General features: G+C 35.8%; 1 protein-coding gene across 2 annotated transcripts in view; it reads right to left on the bottom strand.

Moving 5' to 3' along the window:
* Positions 1 to 17,891, bottom strand: part of skd (mediator complex subunit skuld) — a 28,793-nt gene that overhangs the window by 7,667 nt on the left and 3,235 nt on the right. Inside the window, exons 2-9 of one of the 2 annotated variants that reach the window (XM_070112158.1) lie at positions 17,128 to 17,437; positions 7,229 to 7,322; positions 7,086 to 7,169; positions 6,323 to 6,786; positions 5,361 to 6,243; positions 4,013 to 4,675; positions 1,041 to 1,224; positions 247 to 932 (exon numbers count right to left, since the gene is read on the bottom strand). In XM_070112158.1, coding sequence (XP_069968259.1) covers positions 247 to 932; positions 1,041 to 1,224; positions 4,013 to 4,675; positions 5,361 to 6,243; positions 6,323 to 6,786; positions 7,086 to 7,169; positions 7,229 to 7,322; positions 17,128 to 17,437 — 3,368 coding nt within the window. The remainder of the gene's footprint in view (positions 1 to 246; positions 933 to 1,040; positions 1,225 to 4,012; positions 4,676 to 5,360; positions 6,244 to 6,322; positions 6,787 to 7,085; positions 7,170 to 7,228; positions 7,323 to 17,127; positions 17,438 to 17,891) is intronic. The other variant, XM_036375872.2, reaches the window with a different exon arrangement.

The following is a 17,891-nucleotide window of genomic DNA, read 5'->3' as shown; positions in this document are numbered from 1 at the left end:
AAATAAATTTGTAAACAACTGCTTTATTATAGAGGAGAATGACATGTATGTATATTTGTGCGTTTATTATTTTTGCATTTATACTCTCACTATGGAATATCAAACTATTAGGCGCAATTCATAAACCCTGGTTTTTGTTTATCTTAGAGTCTAAAGATAGAAATATGCATTAACTGAACTGCAATTTCTCCTATGAACTCTGTAATATATGTGTAATAGAATTAAAGCAATTCGAAAAATACTCACCAAGCATTCTGATACGTGAAATCATACAATACATTATATTTTGAGCAGTCGTCATTGGCGAAACTATCGATATCCTTTACTTTTATTTCTGGCATCTTAAACGATTTCCAATAATCGTTGATCGCATCTGCCGCCGATATGGCAGACGACATGGAAACCACTGGCAGACCATTCCGACTACCGCTACCTGATAATGGAGTCGGCGCATAACCCGGTTCGGTTTTAATTTGATCAGCACTTAGTGTAGTCAACGACGGTTGTTGTATCTCGAATTTCTTAATGCTTATAGTGCCACATTGGGGGCCAGCCGAGCCTGTTGTGCCCATAATTTGTGCTTGTGACTGTTGGGGGTGTGAACCTTGTTGCTGTTGTTGTTGCTGCTGCTGCTGCTGGCCGCTTATAGTCGGTGTGCTACGTTCAACACTTGGTGGCTGTGGCACGCTGCCAGGTCCATTTGGTCCCACACCAGTCGAGCCACCACCATTACCATTACCCGCCTCCACAGAGGGTGGCGGCTCAACGCTTGGCGTAGGCCGTACATAGGGTGATGTTGTGATGCTTTTATTATCATGTTGATCGGTGGGTGTGGGCGCTGGTGTATTCTTGTCCAATAGATGATCAATCGGTGTTGGTGGTTGTTGCAAATTCGGTACGGATGGTGGTGCACGTGGGCTCATTGTTAACAACTAGACGAAGGAGTCAAGAGTATATAGTTAATATATATATATTTAAAGAAAATTTAGTCGGTAATTAATAGTTGGTAAAAAGAATTAGTATAAACCTCAAGCACTCACTTGATCGGCCGGTGGTACGGACGTCGGCTGTGATAGTGTTGAATTCGGATGAGGCGATTGTGCGGGTGTACCAGGCGAACCCACCGAGGGCACAGGCATCAAGTCGCCCACAGAGTTGCGCGAATAAGTTGAAGCGCCGCCGTGCGGTGTGTCGTGCGGAGTCATCGATGCGGGATTCAAAGTTCTGTAAACACAAATTATATAATATAAAAATTAGTTTTGAATTGAAATTTAAGTATGTTATTTTTTATTTTTATTTTGTAGCAAAATGTATGCTATTTATGTACATATGTATGTTGGTATGCTGTTATGCATTCAAACACCTTACTAAATTGATTTTTGAGAGTTTTGATGTACGATTATATAATATAAAGTGTCTATGTCAAATGTTCAGCTACAACCATACTACTTTTAACTTTAGTATGGAATATTCGATTTTTATGTGTCTTTACTTTGTGTGGATACATTTTTAGAGTAATATTTTGTAACTTTTGATTGTGTGCATTATGACGGTGATGAACTAGAATCAAATTAATGTTCAATACTTAATGCATGACACCGAACCATAGCCACAAATTTTCTAATTTTGAAATATATATTTTTTTATAAATATATATACATAAATACATGCTTACTAAATATTACAGCCAAGTATAATTATATGCAATACGAAATATTTCTCATTAAAGAGTCATGCAAATACCGTGACCATCACCAACTGCTAAGCAAGTAACCAATTTTTTATTCCATTTTTCGTGTATTTATGTGAAAAAAATGTTGTATGTTGGTACCTCTGACAGCAAAAAGCGAATCCATTAAATAGTTATGGAAAAGTATGTTAAACTTATATATATTGAACGAAGGCGTATATTATTTACGTTTATGCTTTAACTCGTAAAACTTTAAGGAAATTCTAAATATTTTAAAATTGCAAACTTATACCATCTGATCAAAATTGACCCGGACTGACAAAAAAAAAAAACACATTTTAAACAAATATTGATTTTTCGACTTCAAAATAGACCCCTAAGCCGATACAAGCATGCCAACACTTTAACCAATTTTCCATACACTTGTTATAAGATTCGCGTGGGATGGCCTTCAATGGCTTCAGCGTATTTTGGTTTTCTCGGTGTCCGCTCATTTTTGGAGTGCCATTCGCTAGATTGGTTGACAGTTTCGATATCATATTAACGAACCACCGTCTCGTCACCAAAAAATGATGTATTTAATGAATGTAGGGTCCTCAGCTACGTTTTTAAGCATCTATTTTGCGATCTCTACTCGACATCCGTTTTGCAAAAAATTCAGGTTTTTTGGTACGAAGCATTGAAACGCCTCATACCCAAAACATTAACCACATCATACCCATTTAAGTCCATCCATGAGATGTTGAGATGCTCGGCTACCTCTCCAATGCCAACACGACGATTTGCAAACACTATTTTTTCGTAAAGTTTTTCGATGTGGTCACCGTTAACAGTGGTGCATGGACAACTCACATGAGACAAATTTTCGTTGATTTCACACCCTCACGGAATGCTTTGTGCCACTCATATATAATATTTGTGTTCGTTATAAAGAAGACTCCCTAAAACACTTTTGCAAAATTTGCACTAATTGACATATAAACATCAAACTTCATTCGAACATAAAAAAGGGTTGTGCAAATCTCGGCAAAATAATTATAGATTCGGTTTGCGCACGCGGTTTAAATAGACCAGTTCGAATCAAATTTGATCAAGTTTTAATGTATTTAAAGGGGGAGTAAGGTTTATAATTTTTTTGTCTTCAATAATGTTTTCCCCACAATTCACGTTTTCAAAGGCGGTATCCCTCACACTATTTCAACACTACTTGAACACTATTTCCATACAAAACTTACGAGGTAACGCCGGGAAACTTTTCAAATATTTTTAATATTTTTCATTTTACAATAAAAATTAACCAATTTTTTCCAATAAAAAAAACACGGTTTTTCCTTCAAAGTGTTCCTAAAACGTGAAAATTTCAAATTTCGGAAACTCCCAGCATTACTTGGGCAAAGAGATTATCTAACGATATAATTTTGATTTGTTGATTTCAGATGATCCAGCACCGAGTTATGAGGGATACCGCTTTTTTTCTGCAATGCTCCAAAGTAATTGCTGTCATTGCCCTACTTTTTAATATTTCTCCAAGAAAATGTAACAGAGTTCACAGTTCTTCAAATGTCATACTATAATGTACCATTGCTTTAAAAAATAGATTTTAACTGTTACATCAAATAAAAAATCATAAAAATTGGACATGAATTAAACTTATTGTAATATACATACATATAAACGCAAAAAGTGAAATGTCTGAGTTTATCCACTTTTTGACCCAAAACTTATTATTACCTCATTTCTTTATATTTTTATGGCTTCAACTTCACTTAATACTATATATGTGTGCATGTACATATGTATATGTATGCGCTTTTGTACAATCAAAACAATTTCAATATATTGTAAAACTAAATATGATATGCAGTTACTAATTTACAGAAAATAATATTGTGGAGTTGCTACACCATAATAATAGTATATAGTATATATATATATATATATATATATTAATTATATGTATGACTGCCAAAAGTAGTTTTGTTATTTTCTAGGGAGTATGAATATGTTCCAACTTCACCATTTTTTATGCAAAGATTAAAACCATCTTTTAAGTGTGTGAGAAAATAGCGTTCTAATGAGTTGAGTATGTGGGACCATAGCAGACAAGTAATTGTGTGGGAGTTTTGAAGTCCATTTCCAACCAACCAAAAAAAAAAAACAAACAACACGGTTAATAATGATATGGAATAGGATAAAGAGCAAGTGTATACATGTTGATAAGAGTACAACTGCGAGTAAGAGCGTGAAGCGGTAAGAGCAAGTGAGACAGTGAAAGAGAAATACAGACAAAGAGAGACAGAGAGAGAGAGCGACAACACAAACCTTTGCTTTGGTATGGTGTCTGAAGTTTGATAATGCATAGTAGTGATGCCATTGGAAGCAGCAGCTGCGGCAGCGTCTACTGTGTCCACTGCACCGTCACCGACGTCAAAGCAAACGCCACCACTGCCACCGCCATCGCTAACGCTTTCGCTACGACACCTCAATATCGAATTGCTTAGATTTGTATTCAAATAGTTACTGCCGCCGCCGCCGCCGCTGCCAGTAGTGATGCTGTTATCGGTATCGGTGGTGTATAAATCATATTGTTGTCGCCGATGGAATGGTATACACACGGTTGTGCGAGATGTGGTACTTTTTACATTGCTCTGGTATACAGACGAAGACGATGATGCTGTTGCCATTGCCGTTGCCGTTGATGGCGACGAAAATAATATTGTTGGTGTAGCTGTACGATATTGTTGTTGTTGGTGGCTATTGCTGTAGCTGCTGCTGCTGCTGCCGCATCCCACCGCCGAGCCGGTGTGCATTTTGCCACCCAATGCCATCATCATGCTGTTGCTCAGACGCACTGACGAAGCCGGCCCGGAAACACTATATATAGGGGATGTCATTGACAAAGAAGTAGTAGAAGCTGCAGTTTTTTTGCTGCTAGTAGAAGTAGTATGTGTGAGAACGGATAGTGTCGACGACGACGATGAAAGTCTGAAAATTTTTGGCCAATTTTTTGGTTTCTTTACACTAAATATACTATGTTGTTGTATTCTATCCTGTGCTCTCCTAACAGTTTTCGTATTTACGTATTTCTTGTAATATAGTTGTAGAGATTTATGTGTTGTTGTTAAAAAGACAGCTAATAAATTAATTAACTTTGGCACTCGAAATGCCCCATAGTTTTAAGAAAGCAGAATTCATGTAACATTTCTATAACTAAACACTTGACATTTGAGGTTATAGTCTTATTACAATTAAAAAGCAAATTAATATTATTTGGGAAAGAGTAGTGTGTAAAATACAGAAGGTTTCATGCAGTACACATATATAGAAGATAAGCTAGATTTGGCAAACGAGATAAATGCGAAACAGAACTTGCAATGAAGACTCGGAAACTTGTTTGTTTACTTTTTTCATGAACAATATACGTTGAACTAAAAAATTAGTTCATTAAAAATTGTAAAATAATCAACAGCTGAATCATAAAAAATAAAATTTAATAGACACTTATTCGTTTTACTAACTATTTACTGTAAGTGCTGCTTATCACATACACCTATTAGTGAATTTTCAAGTTTCATTTTCGAAATCATAAATTCAAAAAATATTGACTCATAATTAACTAACTTCAATCATTCAATTTATACGTAAGTAATATACTTCTTTGAGAACTTACTTTGTGCATGAACAGGGTGCCTTTTCGATTGGATCAACAAATCCCCAAAATTGCAGTTGCTGAATTCGTAGTTTGGCCTCCATTTCATTTGCGTCGCCGGCTTTTGTGTTAGCATTTTGCGTGTCCATGGAACTACAACCGCCACTACTGCTGCCACCGCCGCCACCGCTACCAGTACTGTTGTCGTTGTTGCCATTATTACCACTGGTGGAATTGCAATCCTCGCCACCTACTGTACCACTGCCTGTGGCAGTTGTGGTTGATACTCCGCCGGTGGTAGTAGAAAGGGATGAACAAGTTATTTGCGCGGTTGTGGCGCCAGTACTCATTGCTGTAGCAGCAACGCTGGCCGCATATGTCACATGCAACGTGTTCGTTATGCAATCCTGCCATACGCGCTCTGGCATTTCGGTTGCCGCCTGTGGTGAGGCATGAGTATTAGTTGTGTTGCTAGTAAAACTGCTCGCCGTGGTGTCATAGTAGGGTTGCGCTCTTGCCGACAGTTCATGCAAATGTTGCTCAACCATTGCAATACTGCTATTGCTGCTAATGCCATTACTGCTATTACTGCCACCACCCCCACTGCTGTTTGCTTGGCTACACGACGTGGCAACTGTTGTTACAGTAGTGACAGTGTGCAACTGCTGTTGTTGTATTTGTTGTTGTTGTTGCAAACTAGCGGGTTGTTGCGTTGATGTTGGCTTTCGACTGTTGCCCGTAAACTCATTTGTATTCGCAGATGAAATAGCCGCTAAGGCGGCAGCCTCCGCCGAAGATGTAGTGCCCAATGAGCCCTTTTGCGACGCAGCCGCTTCCATTTCCTCCATGTCATCCAAATCAGTGACTAGTACATAAATTGAGGGATGATACATTTTATGTCCGCCTAGACCGCAAAGAAAATTGTACGAGATTTCAGAAATTAATATTAAATTATGCGCAAAAAAAATATGTTTTATGCTTACCCGACACAACTTCAACCACCGGTGGCACATCAGAATTTTCCTTATTGCACAATGGGAAAAATGATGCCCAATCTTCTAAGATCTTCTCGGCCATTGGATCCGTAGCTTTAAAGCTATTACCGGTTAGTGTTGCTGCCATACCAAATGGCGCTAGTATTACCCTGCGCGGCTTAGGTGAAGCGGAGGGGTTGGTAGAGTTTGAGTTGGTGACACCGTCTCCCGCAACGCCGCCATTATTGGGATTGTGTGGACTCGCCACATCTTCTGGCAAATTTGTAGCATTGCCATGTTCATGAGATTGCGACAGTGTTTGCGAATTGCCAGCAGCTGCAAAAGCCGCCGCCGCTTCCGTTAAATGCTCTTTTGATAGGGGACGCACCGCAGGGTGTTCCCTCAAATCGATCGATGCACATACCGTGTCGCCATGCACAAAGAACGTAAACGAGAATGATAGATGCTGAGAACTGAAAACCAAAAACAATGTGTCAATTAGAAGTTTAAGCAAAAGTGTTTACTTATTTATAAAGAAAAAATATATCAAATCAACATATGAAAATATGTATATAATATAATAATACATGTAACAAGTTGAACGATGATTCGTGTTGTATCTCAAAACAGAACCACAGAGAACTTGTTATACATTTTCTTTAGGATTTCCAAGCAACTTATTGCCTTACAACTGTGCGGGAACAGCAAGTTTTCATTATATTGGTTATCCAAACAACAGTGTGTATGCTCTAATATATGTGTAGTAGCTCACCTTCGGCCAAAGAGGCGATCGTTGGAAGTGCACGGCTGAACAAACCATTTACCAAAACGCACAATATCTTTGGTCAGCACGAACCTGCAGAAAAATTGTATATAATTATTTAATTGTTAACTAATTTTGATTATTATAAATACCGTTCCATTAAGTTGTGCAAAGCTTTGAATAGTAGTGAGCGGCACTCGTATGTAAGACCACGTTCCCATGTTCCATTCCAAAGTGCTTGGTTTGCTGCAATAAAAATTACAAAAGAAAAAGTGTTATTAGAAATTATTGTAAAATGTAAAAAAAAAATAAACCAAAAATAAACAAAAATTTCGTAAAAGCATTGGGCGGCAGTTGAAAAATTATTTATAATTGCTTATTCCAGAGGAAAATTCGTTACAATTCTAACGCCCACAGCATACTCCAGAATCTAGCTATTATTCAGATATGTACATATGTGTATGTGTGTGTGGATGCCATTGCAGAACACACCTGGATCGAAATATTGAATTTTTGAAATACTTGCAAGTTACTAGCTGGTTTTGCGCAAACAAAATATACAATATTATACGCTCTTAAATATTTATGTTTGTATGCAAGCGCAAATAAAATCAGTTAAATGATTCCAACATGTGCCTACAGCAATGTTCAACTATTCAACTATGAGGCTATTTAGAACGAATAATAGGTATAAGTAAACAACTGTCAAAAGTTGATGCCTAAACAGATGCACACATATTCATATATGTACATATGTAGTGTGTGTATGCAAATGCAAGTGAGAAATTAACAATTGCAAAAATGTGCATCCGAAAAAAAAAAATACACAGCAACATGTAAAACAATTTATAAAAGAGACTTAGTGGGTACGAATGTGGGTTGCTGCAGTGTTTATATACATTTTACAGTCTCTCCTCTCACCGAGCATGCTCAGTGCGAAGCGATTTTACTTTTTAAACAGAATAATACTAAACGATAAGGAATTTATTTAGTGGAATTGCCAAGCAACTGCGCTTTGTCAATGCCAGATAAAAAAGCTCACCTTCTGTAAAAAAAAAAAAAAAAAAAAAAAAATGACTAAAACGAAAAATAATTTCCTTATTGTACAATGACGGCATTAAAACTTTTTTGACGGTGGAAAAATTTGAAAACGGGTACGAGGTAGATTTCTTCATGTGAAGAAAAGTAGTTCGAATGGAAAATTGTAAAACAATGTAAATAAACTAAACAGACTATGTATAAACATGTTGATTTAAGACCACTGTCTCAAGCACATAACAATTAAACAAACAAATTGATATGCCTATGAGCGCTATGAATTATAACTACGAGAACGTCGAAGATTAAATCGAATGTTGACAGAAAGATATTTTTTTCAAAAGCACGGCTATAAAAGGTAGTTTGAAAAAATATATATGTAAGTACGAGTATATTGAGTAAAATTAAACAGCGAAAATCGGGAGAGGCAGAGTGAAAAGTTTTGCATAGAAATATGTTTATATGAACGAATAGATAACGAAGAGAAGTAGCACATCAAAGAAGAGAAAGTTTTGTATGGGTGGTTAGTTAAAAAGGTGTTTAAAATAATGATTTGAATCAAAATTTACTATTTGAATTTACTATTTGAATTATTACTTTTGTAGATATTATTATATGATTTAGGGTTAGTAACTTCTTAATAATCAATTGAAACAGAAATAAAAAAAAAAGTTGATTCAGCAATAAACAAAAGCAAAAAAAACGTTAACTTCGGCTGCACTGAAGCTTTAATACCCTTCACAGGTACATATTTTTTAGCACAAAAAGATATAAAAAAACATCTTTACCCTAATGTTGATCAGTAAGTTCATATGGCAGTATAAGATATATTATTCCGACCAAACAATACGTTCGGACAGGAAAAATGTTTTACATGTCATTGGAAAATAAAATTATTGAATGATTACCAACAACATATGGTAACTTATGTATTTAAAACAGGTGAAATCAACAGTAAGGCGACCTTCTATACACCGACTGTGTAATTGTAAATCTTGTGTCAACTTAACACATAGTATATATGTATGTATGTATTGCTTTCTCAAAAATTCCGTTTCATACAAAATACAAAGGGTAACTTTTTCAAGCGCTGTAAATATTTATTCACATTGAAGTTGATTAGAGAATCTAAATATTTTAACTGGCGCCAAAACAACAAAGGCTACAAAGCCTATCAAGCTAATTAAATCCACTTGTAAAGGGTATACCCAAATAAAAAGAGGCCAATAAAAACTTGGCTGAAAAAAAACAGACAACGCATACATTAGCATTAGTACGGGGAACTATGGGGTCACCACCTCATAATATAGTGAAATTATAATGAATCTGCTATTACTTTCCATGCGCTCTCGCAGTGATATGAGATTTACAATAACAATAATCATAATAATAACATGCGACAGCGGTAGTAATAACAGCACGTTTTAAAAATAAACCTGTGAATAAACACAAGCAGAGATGAAGAGATGTCAAAATACAAATCGACAAATAAAATTAATGAATGAGTGAATAAGAAACCAATCTCGAATGGCAACAAGCAAACGAATCAAATGCAAAAGCGACATGAGAAGAAACGATGGGCGATGAGGATGTGAACAATCATAAATAATGCTGCAATACCACCCTGACCGCTAAGGAGAGCAGCAAACGACAGCAGTGGATGCCGAAAAGAGAAGGTGTAAAGAGAGCGAATGTGTAAGAAAAAGATGACAACAATTTATTTTACCTATAACGCGACATGTAGTATAAGTAGAACATACGAGAGTAAGTAGCAAAGTGATATATGTATAATGAGAGCAATATATTTATCTAACTCACCTCGCGCGAAGTAAGAGGAGAAGAGAAACAAATTGTAATAAAAGGTTGGTGGAAAAGAGGAGCTGTTGATAAGGTAGCAGCTAGTGGCGCACTTTGATGATGTTTACAAACGACAACAAATAGAGGAAAATGAAAGAAACAATAAGTTATGACGACAGCGGGATAATAAAACACAAACAATAGCAACAACTTAATTTTTGCATGCACACAACTATGTATAGGTAGACGCGCTGCTTTTGCGTTCATGCCTATATGCGGCAATATTTGTATTTATTTGAAGCACTACCGAGATATTATTGACACATATTGTATGCAATGTTGCCGTTGTGAGAATTGTAGTGTGAAAAGGATGATATTGTGGATATAAATTAATAAGATGGACTTTTGAGTCGCAAATATTCTAAAACCAATTATTTACTAATATCTAACATATAATAATCTATTGAAATTTTGATTTAAACTGCCACTCACTACAAAAACAACAACATCATGTCAAAAAATTTAGTTATTGTCATTTTATTAATAAAAGAGATTCTAAACAAATTGAATATTAAACAAAAAAATTAACTCCTTATCTAATTGTTGAGGAAGTGGTCATACACCGCAGCTTTTTTTATTTTATTTTGTATGCATGTTTCTCTGTTTGTAAGAATTCGATACGAGACAATGTGTCACAAAATAATCGGCATAGTTAAAAACTAAGCCAAAAATATTTTTGAAATAAAACTGATATAAATGCAAATGCCTTAGATGTTTAAATTTAAATAATTATAGTAAAAAATAAATAATTACTTCCTAAAAACTTTAACTTCGGTTGATTTTAACCTGTCAGTTTGTATGACAGCGGCAACTATGTTACTTACATGTAATTGTAACAATTTATTCGCAGAATGTATCATTGCCTTGGACAATAATCCATGCCAAATTTCGTGAAGAGTTCTTGTAAAATTAAAAATTAGTCCGTTAGGGCCTTGGTTTTGTCAGTTTATATGGCAGCTATACGGTATGACACTTAGATATAGGCGGTTGCCAAAACTGAGCAGCTTCTTGGGAGGGGCGTGTGAAATTCAGTTTGATATCCTAAAAACTGAGGGACTAGTTCGCGTATATAGAGAAAGACGGAGAGCTAGAAGAGCGCCGCCGTTTTCTTCTAGGTGTAATTTGTGGCAAACATCGTACTCGTATACCCTGTTCAGGGTATAAAAAGAAGTAAATTATAAAAGATAGCCCTCAAATATTCAAAGCTTGCGTACTTGAAAACAAAATATACCTTAATACATAAATATGAACTTATGTACGTAAATAAGAGCACACACATCCAAATGTATCTCCGTTTTACTGAAATGTAGATTTGAGACCCCTGTATGCCACAGACGTCAGACGTACCCACAATAAACGATTACGAAAATGAAATAATAAAATATTAAGTTCGTGTGCACCGTGTTGCAAACAACCATACAATCCAACTGGCTAACCGTACCAGCATTACGACGATAAGTCGACTGAACCGGGATGCACCAACCTAAACCCCGCTCCCCTCACTCCCAACAAAGCTCACAAATTCAACCGCAAATAGCAAAATACACTCCCAGTCATTAAACAATAGTTTGCAAACATATAAGCGAGCGTACTAATGCATATTTACATGCAGTATATACAAACACATATATGAAAGTATGAAGGAAGGAAGTTACACAACAACAAACTCATTTATATTATCCAGCACGTGTACATTTTTATGCTCTGCTATACGGCTGTTGAGGAGTTTGGTAAAATACTAACACCTATGTAAAAGCCAAGTAACAGAGTGCAGTTATCGATGCATATACATACATATATTACTTAGTATGTACATATATGTATATGTATATTGGTAACGGGATGTGTTACACACCCCAACAACTTTGTGAATTTGTACATCTCCTGTTGCCCGGTGGTCCAAAAATTCATAACCACAACATTTGAGTGTACATATCAACATACATTTGAAAAAACAAAGCGCCAACAACCGATAACGCCGGCGTCATTTAGCGATTCGCTCTTTGTAGTTCCTCCCTTGAGAACATCAAACACCTTGGTATATACACATGTAGATGGTATTACCACTGCGGTGCAGCATTGCGCTCATATTGCCTCTTACTACAAATCTGTTTAGGGGTGAATTTGTCAAACAAAATATTTATTGCAGTTGCAATAGAAATATTGTGAGGTTAAAAATTTCCACACGCGTAAAAAAGTAAGTCCAGAGAATTAAAACGCGGATTTCCATTCTTCCAATTAGCGTAAATTACTAAATAAATGAGAAATTACACATCGCACACCTACATGCAAAGCCATATACTACTAAACGCAAAAATTACTCACAAAGAGGTGAGTGCACAAAAGTGTTGATATATGTATATGATGGTTTGTATATCGCCGAACATTTGCCATTAAAATATGAATAACAGTTATAACAGACAACAAATCTTAGCGGTAAATGCCTATAACGAGCCGAAAAGCTCTTTTTATTGTATTATATACATATATATGTAAATATTTATGTATGTGTAAGTATCTAACAGATATATTTGTATTGTTTTGCCTTAAATTTTTGCGCAAATATTCAATGTTTACGATTGGAAAGAAAAGAGCGTGCCACCACTAGCAACTTAACCAGCTTAACAGCGCACCAGGTAGCCTCGTAAACAGAAATGCTGTTGAATTCTTCTCTTTCAAATTTTAACAGCATAAATTTACCTTTTGTCTCCGTTTCTGTCTTCGTTTTCTGTTATTCACAGTTGCTTCTTCATTGTCAGCAGGCATCACAAGCGAACCGAACGTCCGCCTTACCTAAGCAGGTCTCGCCGGCCTGTGCCGTTTAAAATGTGTGCATGTTTTATATGTTGGCAGTACATACATATACATATGTATATGTATATATATATTTATATACATATCTACATATTCAGTGGGTCCATTCCGTCGTTGTTAAGCAGTGCAATAACCCGTAAAATGAGACCAAAGCACGACACTGAAATAAGAAACTCGCACAAAATATATGTATGCGTGTATGCACGTATTACTACGGATGCGGGCAAATCAACGAAGTAAAATGCTACCAAACAGGCGTGCGAGTAGACACCGTTAATGAGAGCAAAGCAAAAACAGCAAATTTTGTTTTATCTTCAAGCAGAAATTCATAGTTGTGTTTGTGTTTTGATTTTGATATGCTTGTGCGTGTGTGTGCTTATATACAAGTACTTCCAATGAGGGTCATTATAATCGCAAGTTAACACTGGCCAACGCTAACGTGAACATGAAAATATGTTTGTGCGTATATGTGTAGGTATGTAGCTACAAATATCACATGCTAAATGTGTCACAACTAAAGATTTTCCCGTAAACGAAATTTTAATAACTTTACAAAAAAAAACGGCAAAACTAGTTACTATTAGTATTTAACTTTGGGACTAACGTCCGCTTCACAAAAACAAAATATGTCTATATGACATTTTAATTTTCGCATATTTCATACCAACATCAATGCATATTTATATTTGTATATGCATGTACCTATGGCTGTGTATATTAAATTCACAAGGATGAACTCTTTGTATAAGGGAATATAAAAAAGAGCAATGATCGGCGTGGGAGTTTGAATTGATAGGAATATGTAAAATTCTTACGACAATAGTATTTTCTGTGTAAATTTATATCCAAAAAAAAAACGAGCAAAATTTTAACTTGGCTATAATACTCTTCACAGGTGCATTACTTATAGCATAAAGGGTATAAATAAATATTAATTTTTATCTGTCAAAATATATGCCAAATTTCGTGAAGATGATTCTCAAATAAAAAAGTTTTCCATACGAGAACTTGATTTGGATCATACAGTTTTTATGACTGCTATGTATTTCAATAGTAGCTTACTTTGTCTATAGCAACCGCTAAGGTTAGATGTGTTTTTGCGCGCTTGGCAATTTTCATTTGTTAAAAGCTTACTCTTTGCTTGTTCGTGAATTCGTGGTCATAAACAATACTGTAATGAGGCCCAAACCTCCATATTCGGCAGACATGGCACCGTGTGACGTTTTCCTATTTCCAAAAATAAGGAGAAGCTTAAAGGCGCATCAATAAAAGAGCTAAAGGCTATCTCAAAAATTGAACTTGATGTTCAAATTATTATTTCTTATTAACACATCTCATATAATAAAATTGAATTTTATACTAATCAATGCAAACATTTTACATCTCCTTTTATACTGGTCTGGATTAAGGGGCGTAAAGGGATGGTAGTGTGATCTAAAAGGTACAGGATACAAGCGTCAAAACCACAGTTATATGTAAATATTTACCATATCTGTCAAAAATTGTTATTTGTTTACGAATCGAACAAAACAAACACCAACAACAAAGGTTTTCAAATTGGCACAGCTTCATTGAAGTTCGATTTTGTTTATGCAAATTATTCAGCTTGTAGAGAACTTCACTATGACACTTTCATCCCGTTGCCTTTTTGGTAGAGATTTTGAAGTTAATGCTTCATGAACTCATAAACAAAAGAAAGAGAGACAATTTTTCCGTTCCCACGACAGTGAGGTCTACATAACCGGAACGAACCCGAATTTATATCCGGGCAAGCACGGTCAACACGGCATTCCTCCAAATTACTTCAGAGAAGTTTTCTGACGCTACAACAACCGCAACAGAATACTTTTACAATTGTGAAGAAACTTTTACAAATCTTTTTTAACTATCTTCTCTCTATCACTCTTTGTCTACAAGCAAGACTTAAAATGCTTACGCGTGATTTTGAAAATACGATTCCCAAGGCTGCTATATTTACCTTACCTTTGAATTGCGAAAATTAATCGTATATCGAAATGTTAATAGGCCAACTTAAGAAGCCTCAAAATTCTAAATGTCAAGCCCTTATTTTTTGAACTCAATACATTACTTCATACATTTGAAGAAATGCCAGTTATTCATGTCTACAAGTGTTTGCATGGGGAATAATAGCTAAACAAGTTGTTAAGTATGGGACAACGATTACAAATGTACATGGACATACCTATATGAATGTATGTAAATACACAAAGGCATATATATCGGTATGTATGTGCATTTAGGCTTTCCCATGACGTACCCTCTCGATTCTCGAACAAACAGGTTTTACTATATCTACAGCTTATTATTGTTTTGCGCATACCAAGCATAGAGAATGAGATTGCAGCAGTCGAGAAGAAAACTTGTATAAAGAGAGCGATACAAATATTGACTCAACACTCAGTAAAGAGTCAAAGAGCTCTAGCGCTAGCGAAACGAACGTAAACAATACACATAACTGCGTGATGAGAAAATTCGAAAAATTATAAAATCCGTACTACGTAGATATGTAGATAGGTAAGAAAGTGGGCAGCGGCGAGGTGTTTACTACTACATTAGCATTTACACGACAGCTGTTTTACGCCAGAGACTATTTGGTATACGGACATACATACCTATGTATATATTAATGTGTACGAATATAAAAATCAGATTGTGACGTCTATCACACAACTGGTATTAAAACCAACTCTTGATGCGCCGTTGCCAATTTTCTTACAAGCGGGCGGATGAATGGCACACTCACCAACAACACTTCTAACCGGCAGATGTAAGACGACGGATGAGTTGCGTTAAATTGGATGATACCATTGTTGCATTGTTGTTGTTGCTGTAGCCGCAAGGCCGTTCAGCCTTTTTGCAGAGAATATGTATTGGCGAATGCCCGAATCTAATCTTAGCTTTGCACTTCAAAACTACCGTATTTTTGTAGACATACATACATACACACATAACTCTAAGTAGTTAACCAAAAAACTTATTATGCACATTTGTATATGTATACATACATACATATGTATGGAATTATGCTTTGATTAATGGCATCAGCATGTAATAACATAAACACGCTTGTGCCTCAATAAATATCTGCACTTAGGCAAATACGAATATCATGGGAGCAGCTTACAGGAAGTTACAAACAAAGCATTTCGAAATTCCATCAAACTGTCGGCAGAAAAAAACTCTGTCACCAGCCACGCGCAATCACGTCGTATCTAACCTGTATAAGCGCACACACATGCAGCTGCACATGTACTATGTGCATAGGCTTATGAACCGCCGCAATCATCACCTGCTCTGTGCTTTATCCGCTTTTTAACTCACTTTCTTCCCATGCACATCTCATCCATACCTACATCACACAACTCTCGGGCATTCAACTTTTTCATTTTTCTCACGATTGCATTTTTTAATCATTTTTATTTGTTTATTGCCTTTGTTGTATACAATATATTTTTGCATACAGAATATATAGCGAAAAAATACAAAAAAGAGAAAGTGTTGCACGCGGCATTGTTTAGTACAAACGAAAACGGTTTGATAGCAAAACAAAAAACAAGAAAAAATCGTCAGAGATATAATACCCTTCACAGGTGCATATCTTATAGGGTATAAAAAAATATACATATATCTTGATTTTGATAGGTCAGTTTGTATAGCAGCTAGTATATGCTGTTGTAATCCGATCTGAACATTTTCTTCGGAGATTGTAGCGATGCCTTGGTCAGTAATCCATGCCAAATTTCTTGAAGATATCTTGTCAAATACAAAATTTTTCCATATAAGGATTGTATTTTGATCGGTCAGTTTGTATGACAGCTATAGGCTATATGTAGTTTTGCGATATCGCCGGTTGCGACAAATGTGCAGCTTCTTGGTAAAAGAAGAATATGTGCAAAATTTCAGATCGATATCTCAAAAACTGAGGAACTAATTGGCGTATATACAGACAGATGGACATGGTCATTTATGGTATATATACATATATTTTACTGCTACTACTGAAGTGATACTAAATGCTTATGTATGTTATATCCATACATGAGGAGAATTAACTTCTTCGTAAACTCAGAAAATCGATGTTGTCTTTTAAAAAAAATCAACAAAATTTTTATATCGAATATCAAGTTTTGCATGGACTACTAATATTCTAATTTACATAGCATCAGAATCAGGACTAACGATGTTTGGATCGGTAAGCAGCAACATTCCGAAAAATCAAAAACCCATCAAAAGAAAACGCTATTGCGATCTAGAAAATCGCCCAATTTATGCACACATTAAAAAAAAAAAGTATTTACTAATTCATAGTGTTTTGACTTACCGGCAACTTTCAACAATTCCGCATCCACCAATTCACTAAGGTCTGGTTCTTCGCCATACCAAAATATCCATAATTCTTTGGCAGCGGCTAACGAAAGTGGTGGATGAACTTTCGATGTACTAATCTCAAAAATCGGATTCAAATCCGAATTATCCTGCTTGGTGGACGGTATGCGACGCCACACACATAGAATGTCAGCTTGCATACATCGTGAATAGGAGCGCAGGATGGGATCATCTAATGGATCACTTGACGCGTTTACTCGTTCGCTGTTTACGAACTTACGCCATTTAATTCCGCATAAATCAGTCTGAAAAGATAGAATTAGAATACCATAAGACAATGTTGGATTATTAAAATTTCTACAAATATTTAAATGTAAAATGGCAAACAAAGGTTCTGGATAACCTTTTATAATACAATACAAGTCAGAACGTAAAGGAGTAAAAATAATAGTTTTTTTAAAAGAGGGTTTGTTTGAAAAAATATGAATATGTTTAAGCATAACTAGACCTATGAAAAATAAGAAAACTAACGCATCACGAAGTGAAAGACCAGTGTTTATTTCCTCAAGGCTAGTGGATGTCGTTGACATCGAACTTCACCCCACAATGTGCCTTGCATGCTATTCTTTTAGACAGACATAGAGCCTAGCCTGTTCTAATTTTATAGTTACTTAGAAGATTCAATATCAGTGTGGGGAAAACACTTTTCCTGGATGCTGGTGCAGGTTAAATTTACAAGGATTATATATCGGCCGTACG

The sequence above is a fragment of the Bactrocera oleae genome, chromosome 6, assembly GCF_042242935.1.
Source record: "Bactrocera oleae isolate idBacOlea1 chromosome 6, idBacOlea1, whole genome shotgun sequence".
Taxonomy (NCBI): Eukaryota; Metazoa; Arthropoda; class Insecta; order Diptera; family Tephritidae; genus Bactrocera; species Bactrocera oleae.
Note: the sequence above shows the minus strand (reverse complement) of the source record. Positions and strands in the feature narration are given on the sequence as shown.